Consider the following 21,017-nt stretch of genomic DNA (forward strand, 5'->3'; position numbering starts at 1 on the left):
TAGTATGATCAGACAGTCAACATGGTTTTACCAAAGCAAAATTTTGCTTGATAAGTATATTAGCTTTCTTGAGCATGTAACTGACAGGATGGATGAAGGGCAACCAGTAGATGTAGTATACTTGGCTTTCCAAAAGGCTTTTGACAAAAGGCTGCAGAAATTCCCTTATCAATGACTCCAGGAGCCCAGTGCATCAAATGGGATGGGGTTGTGCTCTGAGCATGCTCGTACCAGCTGGTGGAGATGGACTGGGGTGGAAAAGGTGGCTCAGGAGATCGTAGGAAATTGTGGGAGGAATTGGAGCTGTGCATTGGCCGGGAAGCTTCAGAAACATCTGGCCCAGGCCTGAGACCCTCAACAAGAGCCTCCACATCGCATGTTTGCAACTTTGGGGCTTTATCCCAGGGACAGGCCCAAGTTAGCAGCCACCATCCTAGTTTAGCGAATAGCAGAGTGTATACACAACCAGCTTGGTGTGGGAATAGAGAGTGAGAGGGTCTTTGTGGTCCCAGTGACCAGGAGCGAAAATGTTTGACTCATTGATTTTGTTCTCATTCTGTATTCAGGGGCTGGAGAATTGAACCCAGCCAGAGTAGAGGCAGAAAAGGGAATGGAGGAAAGATATGGTGGCAGTGGCGCTGAAATCCAATCCAATCATACTGGGAGGAGGGAGAATGTGCACTGTGGGTGTACCTACAGCATATGGACTACAGCCGTTCAAGAAGACAGCTCACCGCCACCTTCTCAGGGGCAGTTGGGGATGGGTAATAAATGCTGGCTTAGACAGTGATACCCCCATCCCATGAACGAATAAAAAAAAATGTATCAAACTGTATGGGACGAGGATTTACTTCGAGAGCTGTGTCTGCCAATTGGAGAACAAGAGAGGAAAAGATGTTCCATAGAAAATGGGATTGTCTGTTCTGAATTTACATCCTGTAGTTAGAGTGATTGATGAATTGTGTAATCTCCTTTAACAGGGAATAAGAACAGGAGGATTTGCAGACAGGAAACTCAAACCAAACTTCACATTGAGATCTGACTCAGTTCCTCAGGACTGGAATATCATCGACCTTTGAATGTGGAAGAAGAAATGTCTGTTCTGTCTGTGGTAAAAGATTTCAAACATCATTGTGACTGGAAAAGCAAAGAGACACACACACACTTGAGTGAGAGTGTTCCAGTGAACTGACTGTGGAAAGGGCTTTAACCAGTTACACAATCTGAAAAAACATCACACCATTCACAGCGGGGAGAAACTGTACACATGTGTGTGTGGATGAGGCTTCAACTGATCATCCAACCTGGAGAGACCCAGGGACACCTGCAGCATGGAGAAACCGTGGAAATGTGGGGACTGTGGGAAGAGATTCAGTTGTCCATCCCACCTAGAAACTCATCGACGCACTCACACTGGGGAGAGACCGTTCATCTGCTCCGTGTGTGGGAAGGGATTTACTCAGCCATCCAGCCTCATGTCACACCAGCGAATTCACACTGAGGAGAAACCTTTTAAACGCTCTGACTGTGGAAGAAGCTTTAGGAGCTCCAGCTGTTTAATTCAACATCAGGGACTTCACACAGGGGAGAGACCGTTCACCTGCTCCGAGTGTGAGAAGAGATTTGCGTCTTCATCTCACCTCACAAAGCACCTACGTGTGCACACGGGGGAGAGGCCATTCACCTGTCCTGAGTATGGGAAGAGATTCAGGTGTTCATCCAACTTCACAGAACACCTACGTGTGCACACGGGGGAGAGGCCATTCACCTGCTCTGAGTGTGGGAAGGGATTCACTTGTTCATCCCACCTTGCTGAACACAAGCGAGTTCACACTGGAGAGAAACCATTTGTCTGCTCCATGTGTGGGAAGGGATTCACTACGTCATCCCAGCATCTGACCCACCAGCAGGTTCACACTGAGGAGAGACCATTCACCTGCTCCACGTGTGGGAAGAGATTCAGCCGTTCATCCACCCTGCAGAGACACCACCAAGTTCACACTGGGGAGAGGCCATTCCTCTGCTCCAAGTGTGGGAAGGGATTCACTCAGTCATCCCACCTGCTGAGACACCAGCAAGTCCATAAGTGACTACAGGAGTTTGATTCTGCTGATAATCACATCCAGGACTGAACCTTGTTCATTCTGACAGAATTCTGGCTTCCTGAACTGGGGTTTGGTGTCCAATGAATCACCTTTGTGTGTGCCAAGCCCTTGATTTCTCCAGTATAAGAGGAAACTCATTGAGCTCCTGTTACCGACTGCTCTGTTTTTGGAACTTGATGGGATAGAAAGCTGACAAACCCCCGGATCTCACTGCCTACATTCCAGGATTCGGAAAGAGGTGGCTGCACCGATATTGGATGCACTGCTTGTGATTTTCCAAAATTCCCGAGATTCTGGAATGGCACCAATGGATTGGATGGTGGAAAATGTAATCCCAATATTCAAGAAAAGCAGGATAGAGGATACGGGGAAACACAGGCCATTTAGCTGGACATCAGTCATCAAGAAAGCACTGGAATCTATTATGAAGGAAGTGGTAACATTGCACTTAGGAAAAGACAATTTCATTAGACAAAGTGAACATGGTTTGATGAAAGGGGAACCGTGTTTGATAAAGCTGATAGAATTTGTTGAGGATGTAACTCGCCGGTTAGATAAAGCGGAACCAGGGAATATAATATGATTGAACCTTCAAAAGTCATTTGATAAGGTGCTACATAAAACGTTGTTGCACAAGATCAAGGCTCATAGGGTTGGAGGTAGAATATTAGCATGGATAAAGGATTAGTTAAAGGTCAGAACACAAAGATTAGGAATAAACATGTCATGTTGTGGTCAGCGGGCTGTTATTCTGTAACAGCACGAGCAGTGTAACTGGGGCTTCACGTATTTGCAGTCTATATTCAGGACTTATTTCAAGGGGGACCGAGTCCCAATGTGTTCAAGTTTGCTGATCATATCAAGTTAGGTGGATAAGTAAGCTGTGAGGAGGACATAAGGAGTCTGTAAAGGGACATGGACAGGTTGAATGAGTAGGCAAGAAGGTGGCAGATTGAGTATAATATGGGAAAATGTGAGGTTATTCACTTGAGTAAGGAGCAGAGAGAAATTGAATATTTCTTGAATGGCGAGAAACTAAATGTTGTTCAGAGGGATTTGAGTTTCCTTGTACAAGAAGCAAAGGAAGTGAACATACAGGTGCAGCAAGCAAGTAGAAAATAAATGATACGTTAGTGTTGATTCCAAGAGGATTGGAGTACAAGAGTAAGGAAGTCTTGCTACAATTGTTCAGGGCTCTAGTGATACCACATCTGGAGCACTGTTTATAGTTTTGACCTCCTTACCTAATGAAGGATTCACTTCCTTTGGAGGGATTGTAATGAATGTTCAGTAAGTTGATTCCTGGGACAATGGGGCTGTGCAATGATGAGAGATTGAGTGGACTGGGCCTATACTCTCTATATTTTAATGGAAGGCTCTGAGAATGCTCACTAGATTGATTCCTGGGGTGATGGGGCTGTGCTATGATGAGAGATTGATTAGACTGGGACTGTACTCTGCAGTTTAATGAAAGGTTCTGAGATTGTTCACTAGATTGATTCCTGGGGCGATGGGATGTGCTATGATGAGAGGTTGAGTAGACTGGATGATACTCTCTGCAGTTTAATGGAAGATTCTGAGAGGCTGTTTCCCTGGCTTGAGAGTCTACAGCCAGGAGGCATCATCTCCGGCCTTTCAGACTGAAACGAGAAATAACTTCCTTCACTCAGTGGGGTTGTCAATCTTTGGAATTCCCTACTCCAGAGGATTGTGGATGCTCACTTGTTCACTGTGTTAGAGGCTGAGATCGACCTGTTTTTGGACTCGAAGGAAATCAAGGGGTTATGAGGTTTGAGTGGGAAAATCGAGTTGAGATTGAGGATCAACCATGATCTGATTAAATGTCAGAGCAGATTTTAGAGTCTGAAAGATTTACTTCAGCTCTTATTTCTTACATTTTCCTTTCTAATTCTGGATTATTTCACTTCTCAGACCTTTGGTTACTCTCATGGACACATCCCAGCTCCCCATACCTACCAGAGGTTCTCCATCATGCTGGGCTCAACAGCACGGAGACCACCCTCCAGAAAATTCCACTTAGATGGCCAGGCCATGTCCCCCACATGGATGATGACAGAATTCCCAAGCAGATCGTCAATGGGGAACTGTCTCAGGGTAAACAACATCAAGGTGGTCAGTACAAACGTTACAAGGACACCCTAAAAAAGAGCCTTACAAACTTGTGCATTGCAGACCACCTCTCCGGGGAAAACACTGCAGCCGATTGGCCCATGTGGAGGCAAACACTGAAATTTGGTTCAGCATGTTTCAAGGACCATCTGCTCCAGACTCACAACATCTGATGTGCCCAGAGGTGGAGCAGCTGCAGAAGATCCCCCAGCACCAACAACAACATGAACTGTCAGTTCTGTGGACATCCATGTCAATCCCACATGGGACTCTTCAGTCATGAGAGGAGCCACAGAAAACAATGGAATCATTTACAGCTTGGACACACTCGAACAGCGAGGCATCTACCCCAACCTTACCAATGTTCCCCAGATCGGGGAACTAAACTCTGTCTGTATGATTGCAGTGCTGTTAATAAAGTCAGGAAAAGACAATCTATTGTTGTGAGCTTGATTATCTGGTGTCTGAAACCACAAGATTCAACATTTAGAGTCAACAAGATGAACAAGGAAACACATTACAGCCCAATACTCCAGCTCGATATTCACAGGAGAAAGTCTGTTATCTAACACCTCGAGTGGACAGAACAGAGAAAGATCCCAACTGTAAGAAACAGTCAAATTATTTGTAAATATATTTGAAATGCTGACAGGTTCCAACAGTCAGTTTCCATTACATTGAAGTCAATGCAAGATGAGAGCGCGGTTATTCTAGAATTATAAATAACACTAGTTAGATCACAGCTAGAGTACTGAGTACAGTTCTAGTCAGGGCCCCAGATAGAGTGGATAGGAAGAACCTATTTCATTAACAGAGAGGTCAATGACCTGGTGGCAGATTTTTAAAGTCATTGGTGGAAGGATTAATGGGGATTGAGGAATGTTTTCACCCAGAGGGTGGTGAGGGTCTAGAACTCACTGTCTGAAAGGGTGGTAGAGGCAGAAAAACTCACATTTAAGAAGTACTCCAGAATGCACTGGAGGTGTAGCTGTAACCTACAGAGCTATGGATCAGGAGCTTGAAAGTGGGATTAGACTGGTGAGATAATTTTCAGGTGGCACAGACATGATGGGCTGAATGGCCTCCTCTGTGCTGTAAATTTCTATGATTCTGTGATGACAAGTGGTCATGTTTTTATCCGAGACATGCCTCAGCCCAGTCATTTGCTCCATGTGTTGATGTGATGGTTCGAGCTAAGAGGTGTGTTCTGGAATCTGTGGTCAGACCCTAATTGAAGAGGGAAACTGAGAAAGGAACTGATCCTCCCATTTGTTAAGGAAACTAAGACTGAACCTGGTTAAAATCATATAAAAGGACACAGAGGGCCCTCAGAGCTCAGTAGTAGATGATGTTCAGTGGTGCTGTACAGGCAGGTTGAAGAAGATGGAGACTCGTACAGAAGCTGAGTTTAAGAACAGTTGCTGCAGCTGTTTCTTTTACTTGGTGGATTGACACCATCCAGACCGTTGTAAGCAGAGTTGAGGTGGATCTGCAGATGTGTGTCATTTTTGGTGACGACCATGCCCGTGGAACTCAGGTTGGTTATGCACTGTCGTTGGCCAGAGATCAGGCTACATCCTAGAAGAGGAGCTGAAATTCCTTGTGAGGAAGACAGTGTTCTGAGTTGTGACTAAGACTGATGACATATAAGCGAGACACACTGCCAAGTCAAATCATCAGACCTGTCTTAATTGTATCTGCCATTTAATGTGTAATTTATCATTTATAATTGACCATGATTTGCCTTTTAATTTATGTTGAACTAATGTTGACTTTGTGTTTTAGAGTATAGATGATTAACCATGAAAGTGTTCAGTGTTTGCTTTGCTTGACTCTTGTACAGTAAAAATTCTTCTGTTTAAATTATGGAATCTAGTGTCTTCGTTCTTTCCATAAATAACTGAGATTTCAGATTTCTTCTATTTTGAATAACAAGTTACTGGTCTCTCCCGAGATTATGGCAGGTGCCAGATATCAGGAGCTGTAAATAAAATCTAAATGTCAGTAAGCAGTAATATGATTTATCTGTATCTAGTTCTATTTGAATACCTTTTGCTGAATGGGGCCCTCACCCAGTGCTCAGAATTGAACACAATATTTGAGCTGAGGATTAATCAGGGATTTATAAAGATTCAGGATAACTTCCTTGTTTTTGTATTCCAGGCCTCCATTAATAAACTGAGGATCCCATCAGCATTTTTTAAAACAGCTTGATCAACTTGCCTTATCATAATGAAAGAAGTGTGTCCATTCACCCCCAAGTATTTTGTTGCTACACACTCTGTTTCAAATTGTACTATTTAGTTTATGCTGCATCACCTCATTCTTCCTTCCAAAATGCATCAAATGAATCACTTTGGGATGTTCTGAGGGTGTGAAAGGTGTTAAATGAACACAATAATTTTCTTTCTCTTTTACAGCTGATTTAAAGTTGTAGATTTTTCTCCAAAGATTAAATTTGGATAAATTAACTATTTTACTGCACAAACAACTTCAGGGACTCAGTGAATTAAGAGGAAAGATCCCAGACAGCAGTTCTTCCAGGTACACTGCAGACCCAACAGGTCAATCAGCTCCACTCTCAGCTCAGGAGATCTCAACAATCACACATACTGTCCACAGGGGAGTTCTCCTGGTGCGGTGGGACCAACATTCATGCTTTAACTGACACCAAAAACACTGGATTAATCGGTCACTGTTTTTGTTGTCGATTGCTGTTTGTGGAATCTGACCAAGTGCAAACTGGCTATTGTGAAACAGTAACAAATTGTATTTATATAACATGTTTAATGTAATAAAACATCCTAAGGTGCTTTGGGGGAGTTATCATAAAGAACAAATTAACATTGAGTCACATTGGTCTTTATTTGAACAGATGTCCAAAAGCTGATTGGAGAGGCAGATTTTAACAATTATCTTTAATCAGGAGAGAGAGCTAGAGGAGTAGAGAGGTTTAAGTAGGGAAGTTCAGAGTTTCATGCATAGGCACAGGCACCATTGGGGGAGTAATTAAAATCAGGGATGTTGAAGAGGCCAGAATGAAAAGGGTGCAGATATCTCACAGTATGTGTGAAACTGGAGATTACAGAGATAGGGCAATGGAGGAATTTGAAAACAAGAATGTAAATTTTAAAGTCAAGGCATTGCTTGACCAGGAGCCAATGTAGATCAGTGAGCACAGAGGTGATGGGTGAATGAGACATGGTGTGAGAAAGCACATGGGCAGCAGAGTTATGGATAATCTCACGTTTCCGTGTTGCGGCAGAGTGAACGTGAGAGGCTGGTCAGAAATGTATTGGAATCATCAAGTCTAAAGGTAACACAGACATAGGTGAGGGTTTCAGCAGCAGATGAGCTGGGGTGGGGTGAAGACAGGAGATGTTCTGGAGATTGAAATATCTGGTATTAGTGATGGTGTGGATATGTGGTCAGTAGCTCATACTGGTGTCAGGTATGAGACTAAGATTGTGAACAGTGTGGTTCAGCCTCAGACAGTTCTCAGGGAGAGGGATGGATTCGGGAGTTTGGGAACGGAATTTGTGGTGGTGACTGAAGACAATGGCTTTGGTCTTCCCAATTTTTAATTGGAGGAAATTTCTGCTCATCCAGTACTGGATGTCGGATAAGCAGTTTGATAATTTAGTAACAATGGAGGAATGGAGATGGATGGTGCTGAGGTAGAGCTGGGTGTTGTCAGTGTTCATGTGAAAACTAACACGGTGCTTTTGGATGATGTCGCCTAGTGGCAGCGGGTGGATGAGAAATAGGAAGGGCCAAGGATAGATCCTTGGGGAACACCAACTTCAAGGACTTTGGAGAGGAAAGAGAGATTGGAGATGGAGTAGTAATATTTGCAAAGACAGTGGTGTCAAAGGTTTTATGGGGTGGATGATAAGGGTGAATTTAAAGGGCAGAGGGACAGTATCAGAAGAGAGACAGAGCCATTAACAATATCAGATAATGTAGGGAAGTTTGGTGATCAGTGTTTTAAGTGGGGAAAGAGTAAAGGGAGAAGAAGGCAGGTCTCAAGGACAAGGTGAGCAATGAGGGGGTATGATGGGAGGTAGGAGAGAAACTGGAGAAAGATGTGAGTTCAGACAAGGGACAAGTTTAAAGACAGAATGACCGAGTGGGCTAATGAAAGGGAGGGAAGCAGCTGATCAGATTGTCTCAATCTTAATGACAAAGAAGCTCCATGAGAACCTCACACTTGTTGTTGGGGGTGAGGATGGAGGGGACTGGGGAGAGGGAGAGCACTTCAAAAGGAACTAACTTGTTTCAGAGATACTAAAAAGACATGACACAGTGTGGTTATCACAAAGAAAAGAAACTTGATCTTTTACCAGAATATTAGCCTCTATAACTAGGGTGGAGTCTATTAACAGACCCAATGAACATAGTTCAGTCCTCAATGTGATTAACAGCAAAATCCAATCACTGTTGTGACTTGTGAGCTTGCTGGTGTCTCAGCAGGTTAGATGATTGAGTAAATCCCTTTCCACAATCGGAGCAAGTGAATGGCCTCTCCCCAGTGTGAACTCGCTGGTGTCTCAGCAGGTTGGATGATTGAGTGAATTTCTTCCCACAATTGGAGCAGGTGAACAGCCTCTCCCCAGTGTGAACTCGCTGGTGTCTAAGCAGTGCAGATGACTGAGTGAAACGCTTCCCACACTCAGAGCAGGTGAATGGCCTCTCCCCATTGTGAACTCGCTGGTGTCTCAGCAGGGTGTATGACTGAGTGAATTCCTCTCCGCACTCAGAGCAGGTGAACGGCCTCTCTCCAGTGTGAGTGCGCTGGTGAACAGCAAGGTGAGATGATCGTCTGAACCCAGTCCCACAGTCAGAGCACCTGAACGGTCTCTCATCAGTGTGAACCTGTTGATGGTACATCAGTTCCTGAGAACTTTTATAACACTTCCCGCAGTCCAGACATTTAAAAGGTCTCTCATCGGTGTGAACTCTTTGGTGTGTCATCAGGTTGGAAGAATTAATGAATCCCTTCTCACACACACAGCAGGTGAATGGTCTCTCCTTAGTGTGAACTCGATGGTGTGTCCGCAGGGTGTATGAGTGAGTGAATCCCTTCCCACACACAGAGCAGGTGAATGGTCTCTCCCTAGTGTGAACTCGATGGTGTGTCCGCAGAGTGGATGACTGAGTGAATCCCAATCCACATACAGAGCAGGTGAAAGGCCTCTCCCCAGTATGAACTCGCTGGTGTGTCAGCAGAGTGGATGACTTTGTGAACCCCATTCCACATACAGAGCAGTTGAACGGCCTCTCTCCAGTGTGTACTCGTTGATGAGTTTCCAGTTCTGATGGGTAATTAAATCCCTTCCCACAATCGCCACATTTCCACGGTTTCTCCCTGTTGAGACTGCATTTATGTTTTGACAGACCAGATGATTGGTTGAATCTTTGACCACACACAGAACACATGTACAGTTTCTCCCCACTGTGAACGGTGCTTGTTCCTTCCATGTTCAAATTCTGATGATACTCATGATAAATTGGGCAACTCCATCAAATCCTGGTGTGATATTTGGAAAATCCTCACTTTCTAATACCCTGTCAAATCGATTGAAAACAGGGAAAAAAAAGAGTGAGAAAGAACCCACAAAAACGCAAAGGCAGGTTGTGAAATTGAGCTGATTGAGTCTGGCAATTTGTGAGGCCAGCACCAGGAAAACGTGACCGTGAAAACTGCTGGATTGTCATCAAAACCCAAGTGGTTCACTAATGTCCTTCAGGGAAGAGAAGTGTGGGTGTGGACCTACACACAACTCTGGCCTCTATGGGAGGGATGAAAGGAAGAGAGAAAGAAGTGGGAGAGGCAGGAGGCGAAGGAGAGGGATTCTTTATATCAACAACTTGACCAGAAATACAGAACCTCCTAAACCCTCAACCTCCACCTCCTCAAAGAACCAGAGTAGCAGGGGACCAGGGTAGCAGGTGTATGTGAACACCATCACCTCCAAGTTCCCCTCCAAGTCACAGACCGTCCTGACTTGTCTGACATCCTGTACTGGATGAACAGAAATTTCCTCCATTTAAATATTGGGAAGATTGAAGCCATTGTCTTCAGTCCCCATTACAAACTCCACTCCCTAATCAATGACTCCATCCCTCTCCCTGGCAACTGTCTGAGACTGAATCAGACTGTTTACAACTATGGAGTCATCTTTAAAACCGAGTCGAGCTTTCAACTACATACCTGTTACATCCCCAAGACCGCCTGTTTCCACCTTGTAAACATAGTCTGACTCCACCCTAGTCTCAGCTTATCTGCTGCTAAAATTCTCAACCATTCATTTGTTATATCGAGATTTAACAATCCTAACGCACTCCCAGCCAGCCTCCCACATTCATCCTCTCTGTAATCTTGAGGTCATCCAAAACTCTGCTACCCATGCGCTTATTCGCACCAAGTCTTGTTCACCCATCACCTCTGCCTTTTTTAAAAATTCTTTTACAGGATGTGGGTGTCACTGGCTAGGGCAGCATTTATCACCCATCCCTAATTGCCCTTGAGAAGGTGGTGGGGAGCTGCAGCTCACGTTGCAGTCCATGTGGTGCAGTTACACCCACGGTGCTGCTAGGAAGGGAGTTCCAGCATTTTGACCCAGTGACAGTGAAGGAACAGCAATATATTTCCAAGTCAGGATGGCGAGTGACTTGGAGGAGTACTTCCAGCTGGTGGTGTTCCCATCTATCTGCTGCCCTTGTCCTTGTAGATGGTACTGGTTGTGGGTTTGGAAGATGCTGTCAAAGAAGCCTTGGTGAGTTGCTGAAGAGCACCTTGTAGATGGTACACACTGCTGCTGCTGTGCATCAGTGATGGAGGGAGTGAATGTTTAAGTGACTGGAGCGCCAGTTAAGTGAGATGCTTTGTCCTGGATGGCATTGAGCTTTGAATGTTTTTGGAGCTGTTCTCATCCAGGCAACTGATAATCTAATATTCCATCACATTCCTGGCTTGTACCTTGTGGATGGTGAATCGGCTTTGGTGAGTCAGGAGGCGAGTTACTCGCCACAGAATTCCCAGCCTCTGACCTGCCCTTGTAGATCCAGTATTTATATGGCTGGCCCAGTTCAGTTTCTGGTCAATGGTAACCCCCAGGATATTGATAATGGGGGATTCAACGATGATGATGCCACTGAATGTCACAAGGAGATTGTCAGCTTCATGCTTGTTAGTGATGGTCATTGCCTGACACTTGTGAGGCACGAATGTTCACCCTTCGACTCTGTGCTCACTAACCTACAAAGGCTCCAGGTTAAGAAACTCCAAAATTTTAAATTTCCCATCCTTGCTTTCAAATCCCTTCAGGGTGACTGCTCGCCATAACTCTGTAACTATGGTGACTGCCCGACATAACTCTACAATCATGGTGACTGCCCGCTATAACTCTGTAATCTCCTCCAACCTCACAAGCTTTCCAGATATCTGTGCTTCTTCTAATTCTGACATCCTGACCTCTCCTGATTTTAATTGTTCCACCTTTGGCGACCACATCTTCAGCTGCAAAGACCATAAGGTGTGGGATTTCCTCCCTAAATCCCTGCACTTCTCGACCTCACTTTCCTCCTTTAAGAATCACCTTAAAACCTTTCTCTTTGACCAAGCCTTTGGCCATCTGCCCTCATATCTCCTTACATGTCAAATGTTGCTTTATAAAACTCCTGTGAAACACGTTGGAAAGGTCTGTTCCATGAATGGCACTATATAAATACAAATTGTTGCTGATCTGAGCATATATCTCGGTTCCTTCATCATCGTTGTAACTCCTTACCTCACATAATTGTGGGAGCATCTTCACCACATGGACTGCAGTGGTTCAAGAAGGTCAAACATCATCTTCTCCACAAGTAACTGGGGATGGGTAATATCTGCTGCTGGTCTTGTTAGTGAAAGGGCAGGGGTGTAGGATTAGCTGATTTGCCCCTGTAGAGAGACAGCACGGGCACGACGGACTGAATGGCCTCTGTCTGTATTGTAACCATTCAATGAATCAATGATAAAGAACCGACACTGGAGACCAGGGACCAACCTCTGGAACCAATGCCCAACCTGATACAAACCGGCTCTTCATTGATCTGGAAATTGCGGCCCCGCTCGGTGTAAAGGGGGGAGGGGGACCGGTTGGTTTATTTCCGGGGTTTGCGGTTTACACAACATGTTTCCGGAGCCTCTCCGTCCACCCGCCGGATCCATCGCTCCCTCCACGCCGCCATCCCCCCCCCCGCCTCCCCCCCTTTACCCAAAGTGGACCCGTCTCCCCATCGCCATTACCCGCACTGCGCATGGTCCAGTCGCAGCCCGGCCCCGCCCCTCATTCACTCCGATTGCTTGGAGGGCCAGCCGCCCGCGCTCGGTCCTCCAATCCCGCCCCCTCTTCCTATTGGTCCGGAGCTGCCGTCAAACACGCGTGCATTGTGACGGTTTCAAGCGCTGAGAGCGACCACAGACTCAGCCTGACTTGCTGATTCTTGGCAGCATTTTCTGTTCGGGAATTAGAGCTAGAGATGGATGGTCAGTTCCCCTCTGTCCGGGGGGGGAGGGGGTGGAGATTCACACTCATTTCCCCAGTGCAGTGATTATCACGTTTATTTTGACCCAGCGACAGGATAAAAACAAAAAACTGCGGATGCTGGAAATCCAAAACAAAAACCGAATTACCTGGAAAAACTCAGCAGGTCTGGCAGCATCGGCGGAGAAAAGAGTTGACGTTTCGAGTCCTCATGACCCTTCCACAGAACTGAGCTAATATAAGGAGAGGGGTGAAATATAATCTGGTTTAAGGTGGGGCGTGTGGGTGGGGGGGTGGTTGAGAAGTTGGGGTCGGGGGGGATAGTGTGGTTGTAGGGACAAGCAAGCAGTGATAGGAGCAGATAATCAAAAGATGTCACAGACAAAAGAACAAAGAGGTGTTGAAGGTGGTGATATTATCTAAACAAATGTGCTAATTAAGAATGGATGGCAGGACACAAAAGGTACAGTTCTAGTGGGGGTGGGGTGGAAAGACTAGCGGGGCATAAACGATTTAAAAATAATGGAAATAGGTGGGAAAAGAGAGATCTTTATAAATTATTGGAAAAAAACAAAAGGAAGGGGGAAGAAACAGAAAAGGGGTGGGGATGGAGGAGGGAGTTCAAGATCTAAAGTTGTTGAATTCAATATTCAGTCCGGAAGGCTGTAAAGTGCCTAGTCGGAAGAAGAGGTGCTGTTCCTCCAGTTTGCGTTGGGCTTCACTGGAACAATGCAGCAAGCCAGAGACAGACATGTGGGCAAGAGAGCAGGGTGGAGTGTTAAAATGGCAAGCGACAGGGAGGTTTGGGTCATTCTTGTGGACAGACTGCAGGTGTTCTGCAAAGCGGTCACCCAGTTTACATTTGGTCTCTCCAATGTAGAGGAGACCGCATTGGGAGCAACGAATGCAGTAGACTAAGTTGGGGGAAATGCAAATGAAATGCTGCTTCACTTGAAAGGAGTGTTTTGGCCCTTGGACGGTGAGGAGAGATGAAGTGAAGGAACAGGTGTTGCATCTTTTGCGTGGGCATGGGGAGGTGCCATAGGTGGGGGTTGAGGAGTAGGGGGTGATGGCGGAGTGGACCAGGATGTCCCAGAGGGAACGATCCCTATGGAATGCCACTGGGGGGGTGGTGAAGGGAAGATGTGTCTGGTGGTGGCATCATGCTGGAGTTGGCAGAAATGGCAGAGGATGATCCTTTGAATGCGGAGGCTGGTGGGGTGATAAGTGAGGACAAGGGGGACCCTATCATGTTTCTGTTAGGAAGGACAAAGCGTCAGGGTGGATGCGCGGGAGATGGGCCAGACACGGTTGAGGGCCCTGTCAACAACCATGGGTGGAAAACGACAGGATGTTGAGTGACTTGGAGGGCAACTTCCAGGTGGTAAAAGCAAAATACTGTGGATGCTGGAAATCTGAAAAAAAAACAGGAAATGCTGGAAAAACTCAGCAGGTCTAACAGCATCTACAGAGAGAATAAATACACAATTAACGCTTCGAGTCTGTATGACTCTCCTTCCAGGTGATGGTGTTCTCATATGCCTGCTGCACTTGTCCTTCTAAATGGTAATAGTCATTGGTTTGGAAGGTGGTGTCGAAGAAGTGTCCTGCAGTGCTTCTTGGAGATACATGGCTGATACTATGTGTCAGTGGCTAGAGGGGCGGCAAGTTCTGGAGCACCAAGTCTTCAGTACTATTGCCAGAATTTTGTCAGGGCCCATAGCCTTTGCAGTATCCAGTGCCTTCGGCCACTTCTTGACAGCACTTGAAGTGAATTCAATTGGCTGAAGACTGGCATCTGTGATGCTGGGGACCTCCGGAGGAGCCCGAGATGGATCATCCACTCGGCACCTCTGGCTGAAGATTGTAGAAAATGTTTCAGCCTTATCTTTTGCACTGATGTGCGGAGCTCCTCCATCATTGAGGATGGGGATACTTTTGAAGCCTCCTCCTCCAGTAAGGTGTTTAATTGTCCACAACCATTCATGACTGGATGCGGCAGGACAGCAGAGCTTGGATCTGGTCCGTTGGTTGTGGGATTGCTCAGCCCTGTCTATCACTTGCTGCTTATGCTGTTTGGCACACAAGTAGTCCTGTGTTATAGCTTCAAAAGGTTGAAACCTTATCTTTAGGTATGCCTGGTGTTGCTCCTGGCATGCCCTCCTGCATTCTTCATTGAACCAGTGTTGGTCCCCTGGCTTGATGGTAATGGTAGAGTGGGGGACTTGCCAGTCCATGGGGCTACAGATTGTTTTCGAGTGCAATTCTGATGCTGCTGATGGCCCATAGTGCCTCATTGATGCCCAGTGTTGAGTTGCTAGATCTGTTTGAAATCTATCCCATTTAGCATGGTGGTAGTGCCACCATAGAGTATCTCATCAATGTGAAGGTGGGACTTTTTCTCCATAAGGTCTGTGTGGCGGTCACTCCTACTGATACTGTCATGGACAGTTGCATCTGTGGCAGGCAGGTTGATGAGGATGAGGTCAAGTATGTTCTTCCCTCTTCTTGGTTCCCTCACCACCTGCCGCAGACTCAGTGTAGCAGCTATGTCAGTTAGGTCTCGGTCAGCTGAGTCTGTAGTGGTACTACTGAGCCATTCTTAGTGATGGACACTGAAGTCCCTCACCCAGAGTCCAGAGTGATGTTCAACATGGAGGAGCACTGATTCATCAGCTGAGGGAGGGTGTTACGTGGTAATCAGCAGGAGGTTTTCTTGCCCATGTTTGACCTAATGCCATGAGACTTCATGGGGTCTGGAGTCGATGTAGAGGGCTCTCAGGGCAACTCCCTCTTGGCTGTATACCACTGTGCCGCCACCTCTGCAGGGCCTGTCCTTCCTTGGGAATGGACACACCCAGGGATGGTGATGTCGGGTTGGGGTGGAGAAGCGGGCAAGGAGAAGTATCAAATAAAGTACAAACCTGAGAGCTGAACCAGGGTTAATGGGACACCGACTGGAGCGGATGCGAAGCTGGGTGGAGCAGACCAGCTGATCACAATTGGGGGAGGGGGCGGTGACTGATGTGTGCTCCAACTAATAGGGAGAGGATGGGCGGAACTGGAGGACAGATTGGGTGTGGGTCCTCCAACCAATGGCGGTGTGGCAGGGGCGGGGTGTGGTGTGGAGCTCAGGTGCGCTGATGCAGATTGTGAGGCGCTGTCCCCAGGTGAGAGCAGCTGAGGCAGCGCAGAGCTGGGACTGGAAACTGGGGCTGTTCTGGGACAGGGGGCTGAGGGGGAGGGGCATCACAGGCAAAAATAATACAATAATTAAAATGTTTATATATTATGTATTAATTATAGATATATATATATATAAGTGTAAATTGTTAAACTTTTAAGAGAATGTGGAACAACAGCAACCTGACCGAGAACCAAACTGTGAGTCTGCCAAGCCCGCGTCCTCAGCACATTCCTCGACAGTGGTGAGACCTGCACAGCATACGCTGGGCAGGAGAAAAGGCTGAACCGTTTCCATCTTCACCATCTCAACACGTTTCCTCAGCACCTCCCAGTCATCAACTCGGAGGCCCTGGCACAGACTAATTCCATCAACAGCCGCTCATTACAAAGTAAAGTGCTGGCTCAGCCACGTCCATTGGATAGATGATGGCTGTTTACCCAGAGCTCTTCTGTAGGTGAACTGGCCACTGGGTAACAATCCTCCGGACATCCAGGTCTCCACTGCAAGGAGGATATGAAGGTGGAGGAGATTGACACTGACAACGGGGAGACAGTTGCCAATGGCTGTGACCTCTGGAGGCTGACTGCTTGGAAGGGCCTTAGAAGTGGTATGAAGAAATGGAAAGCTCAGCTGGCTGAGATGAGGGCCCAGAGCAAACAGAGGCCAGTGAATCCTGCACCTTCTCAGCCCACTACCTTTATCTTCAGCACATGGAGCAGAGGCCTCCATGACAGAGTAGGGCCCTCAGCCACACCAGATTATGCTTAACACAGAGTTCACTACCACAGCACAAACCATCCCTTGACATTCAATGGCATTACCAACGTTGAATCCCCCAGTCTCAACATCCTGGGGGTTACCATTGACCAGAAATTGAACTGGACTATCCATATAAATACTATGGCTACAAGAGCAGGTCAGAGGCTTGGAATCATGTGACGAGTAACTCAATTTGTGACTCCCCAAAGCCTGTCCACCATCTACAAGGCACAAGTCGGGAGTGTGATGGAATACTCCCACTTGCCTGGATGAGTGCAGCTCTATCAACACTGAAGAAGCTCAACACCATCCAGAATAAATCAACCTGCTTGATTGGCACCCCATCCACCACCTTAATCATTCACTCCTTCCACCACTGATGCACAGTAGCAGCAGTGTGTTCCATCTACGAGATGCACTGCAGCAACTCACCAAGGCTCCTTTGACAGCACCTTCCAAACTCACGACCTCTGCCATCTAGAAGACCAAAGGCTGTGGACACATGGGAGCACCACCACCTGGAAGCTCCCCTCCAAGCCACTCACTATCCTGACTTGGAAACATATCGCTGTTCCTTCACTGTTGCTGGGTCAAAATCCTGGAACTCCTTCCCTAGAAGCACTGTGGATGTACCTATACCACATGGACTGCAGCGGTTCAGCAAGGCAGCTCACCACCACCTTCTCAAGGGCAACTAGGGATGGGCAATAAATGCTGACCCAGCCAGTGAAGCCCATGAAGGAATAAAAAAAATCATCTCAGGAGATGGAAGACTGCCAAAGAAAGATAAACACTTTTCAGAACAAATATTTTGTATCTGTCTTGATGGTTGAAAACACCTAAAGTATCCCAAGAATAGTTGAAAATCAAAGGGCTAAAGGGAGGAAGCAACTAGAGAAAAACTACTAGGAAAACTAATGGGACTAAGGGATAACAAGTCTCCTGGACCTGATGGCCTGAGGGTCTTAAAGGAAGTGGCTACAGAGAAAGTGGATGCGTTGGTTGTAATCTTTCAAAACTCCCTAGATTCTGGAAAGATCCCAGCAAATTGGAAAATCAGAAATGTAACGCCGTTATTGAAGAGAAGGAAGGAGACAGAAAACTATAGACCAGTTAACCCAACATTTGGGGAATCATTGGGAAAATACTGGAATCCATTATTAAGGAAGTAGGCCAAGTCAACATGGTTTTGTGAAAGGGAAATCACATTTGACAAATTAATTAGAGGTCTTTGAGGATGTAACAAACAGGGTGGATAAAGGGGAACCAGTAGATGTAGTGTAAAAGCAAAATACTGCAGATGTTGGAAATCTGAAATAAAAACTGAAAATGCTGGAAAAGCTCAGGTCTGGCAGCATCTGTGGAGAGAGCTGAAGAAGTGTCATACAGACTCGAAACATTAACTCTGTCTCTCTCTCTCCACAGATGCTGCCTGACCTGCTGAGCTTTACCAGCATTTTCTGTTTTTATTTCAGTGGATGTAGTGTATTTGGATTTCCAAAAGGCATCCTAAAAGATGCCACATGAAAGGTTACTGCACAAAGATAATAGCTTATGGTGTTGGTGAAATACATTAGAATGGATAAAGGATTGGCTAACTAACAGGTGGGCTGGGATAAGGGGCTCATTTTCAGGTTGGCAAACTGTAACTACTGAGATGGCACAGGGATCAGTGCTTTGGACCTCAACTATTTACAATCTATATCACTGACTTGGTTGAAGGGACTGACTGCGTTATAGTCAAATTTGTTGCTGATACAAAGATAGGTAGGAAAGAAAATTGTTAGGAGGACACAAAATTTGCAAAGGGATGTACATAGGATAGGTGGACAGTCTAAATTTTGCAGATGGAATATAAAGTGGGAAAATGTGCACATTTCCACTTTGGTAGGAATTGGGATAATTGAATCCAGGAGGGGAGGTGTGGAATATCTGACCAGGTAAAGGCCATTTAGCCCATTGAGCCTATTCTCCATTTCACCAGAAAATGGCTGATCTGTCACTTCCAGACATCCATTCCATGATATTTAATACCATTGGTTAACCATGACAGCTGTGGCCTTGGTAGAACTGTCACCTCCAAGTCAGCACGTTATGGGATCAAGTCCCACATCAACAGTGTGAAATAGCCAGCCTCACCTGATACTGAAATATTTGGACCTGAAGAGTGCCCAGTATACCTTAAATTACCCTGGAAGGGTAAATATCTCAAAAATTTGAGCAACAGGTGAGGTTAGCTGTTTTCACGCTGTGTCTATGCAGTAGCAACACGAGTGGTATTTTCCACTAATAGGATGCTGACGTGAAGCCAAAAAGCATTTTGCCTACAACTCAAATGAGTAATGTATATAAATTTCAGTGTCACTGTGATGCCAGGTAACAGGCTGTACATTGCAACAATAGGTGGATCGTATCAAACTGCATGTCCCTTTGGCTACTCACAATAGGCAGCGTACTGGTTGTACTCAAACAGCTCGGGCTTGCAAATCTCAGGACATAATGTCAAACATTAGATGTGATTCTGTGATTTGCTGAACATTCCAGGGTGTGCTCAGAATTATACTAACAACCAATTTAAGATTATCAATCAAGCTCACCATGTGGCTGACTTATGCTTGCTGGAAGCTACATATGTTCCGACACAGGGATCTGTCCTCAGCAGGCAGAAGGACACTGTCCAGGCATTGCACCATTTTTGAATTAAATAGAAGTGTGGGGGATAATAGTTCCCTGGTGAATTCTCCATGGCAACGCCTCAAATGACCAGAGTCAACTTGTCAACCATTCAGCACCCTTTTCTGATGCAGTATATATTGTTCTTCACTTTGAAATTTAGCATTCTTGCATCTGTCCTGATGAGTGCAAGATGAAAAGCTTTGACAGCATATCTCCCTTTTTCTCAGCAGTATTCAAGTTTTGTTCTACCAAGCGAGTGCAGGCAAAATTGGAGCAGTGCAGTCAGTTGTGAACTTGCTGGTGTTTCACCGGGTAGGATGATTGACTGAATCCCTTCCCACAAACAGAGCAGGTGAAGGGCATTTCCCCAGTGTGAACTCGCTGGTGGTTCACCAGGTTGGAAGCTTGAGTGAATCCCTTCCCACACATGGAGCAGGTGAACGGATTCTCCCCAGTGTGAACTCGCTGGTGGCTCACCAGATTGGAATCTTGAGTGAATCCCTTCCCACACATGGAGCAGGTGAATGGCCTCTCCCTACTGTGAACTCGCTGGTGTGTCAACAGGTCAGTTGACTGATTAAGTCCCTTCCCACATTCGGAGCAGGTGAACTGTCTCTCCCCAGTGTGAACTCGCTGATGTCTGAGAAGGGATGATGACAGAGTGAATCCTTTCCCACACATGGAACAGGTAAACGGTCTCTCCCCAGTGTGAACTCACTGGTGTGCCAGCAGGCTTCCTGACTCAGCGAACCCCTTTTCACACACACAGCAAGTGAATGGCCTCTTCCTAGTGTGTACTCGCTGGTGTCTCAACATGTTGGAGGCTTGAGTGAATCCTTTCCCACACTCCGAGCAGGTGAACAGATTCTCCCCTGTGTGAACTCGCTGGTGCGTCAGCAGGCTGGAGGGATGAGTGAATCCCTCCTCACACAAAGAACAGGTGAATGGTCTCTCTCCACTGTGAACCCGTTGGTGCGAAAGCAGGTCAGATGACTGGATGAATCCCTTCCCACACATGGAGCAGGTGAACGATCTCTCCCCAGTGTGAACTCGCTGGTGTCTCCGCAGGCTGGATGACAGTGTGAATCCCTTCCCACATTCGGGGCAGATGAATGGCCTCTCCCTGGTGTGACTGCAGTGATGAGTTTCCAGCTCAGTGGCGTGACTGAATCCCTTCCCGCAGTCCCCACATTTACACGGCCTCTCTTCAGTTTGGTCACACTTGTGAGTCTGCAGGTCAGACGAATGTTCAAATCCGCATCCACACGTGGAACACGGGTACAGTTTATCCACATTGCAAATGCTGCTCTCCGCTTCCATTTTGTCGATGATCTTCAGGTCCTGGTAAATGGTGTGAGTCAGAGAGATTGGCGTGGTATTTCATCTGAGCTTCCCAGCCACAAACTCTCTCCCTGTAAAGCAAGTTTCCATCAGCAATAACTAAAAACAGGAGAAAAATTCAAAACGGGCAATTTACTAGCTTTACCTAAATGGTGCTCCAAAACCTGCTGTCTCTCCTCTCTGCACTGAAATCAATCTATCTCGCAATGCCTCTGTCCCTTTAAACCACAAGTGAACATAGAGGGACGGTGTCCCTTTAAATATCCCGAGCTGCTGCCGGGACACGCG

At 46.3% G+C, this 21,017-nt stretch overlaps 1 protein-coding gene and 1 pseudogene across 1 annotated transcript; one reads left to right on the forward strand and one right to left on the reverse strand.

The window, feature by feature from the left end:
* The first annotated feature begins 1,281 nt into the window (after positions 1 to 1,281).
* LOC121270228 (zinc finger protein 383-like) lies at positions 1,282 to 2,121 on the forward strand. Its single transcript, XM_041175546.1, has one exon. The coding sequence runs from the start codon at positions 1,332 to 1,334 to the stop codon at positions 2,088 to 2,090; it is 759 nt and encodes a 252-aa protein (XP_041031480.1). The 5' UTR covers positions 1,282 to 1,331; the 3' UTR covers positions 2,091 to 2,121.
* Positions 2,122 to 7,050: 4,929 nt separating this feature from the next.
* Positions 7,051 to 20,426, reverse strand: LOC121270152 (annotated as a pseudogene).
* Between the last annotated feature and the right edge of the window lie 591 nt (positions 20,427 to 21,017).

This window comes from Carcharodon carcharias, chromosome 27, assembly GCF_017639515.1.
Source record: "Carcharodon carcharias isolate sCarCar2 chromosome 27, sCarCar2.pri, whole genome shotgun sequence".
Lineage (NCBI taxonomy): Eukaryota > Metazoa > Chordata > Chondrichthyes > Lamniformes > Lamnidae > Carcharodon > Carcharodon carcharias.

What these genes read in the sequence shown, in the direction of transcription:
- LOC121270228 (XM_041175546.1), top strand. Translation starts at nt 1,332, where the DNA reads ATGGAGAAACCGTGGAAATGTGGGGACTGTGGGAAGAGATTCAGTTGT.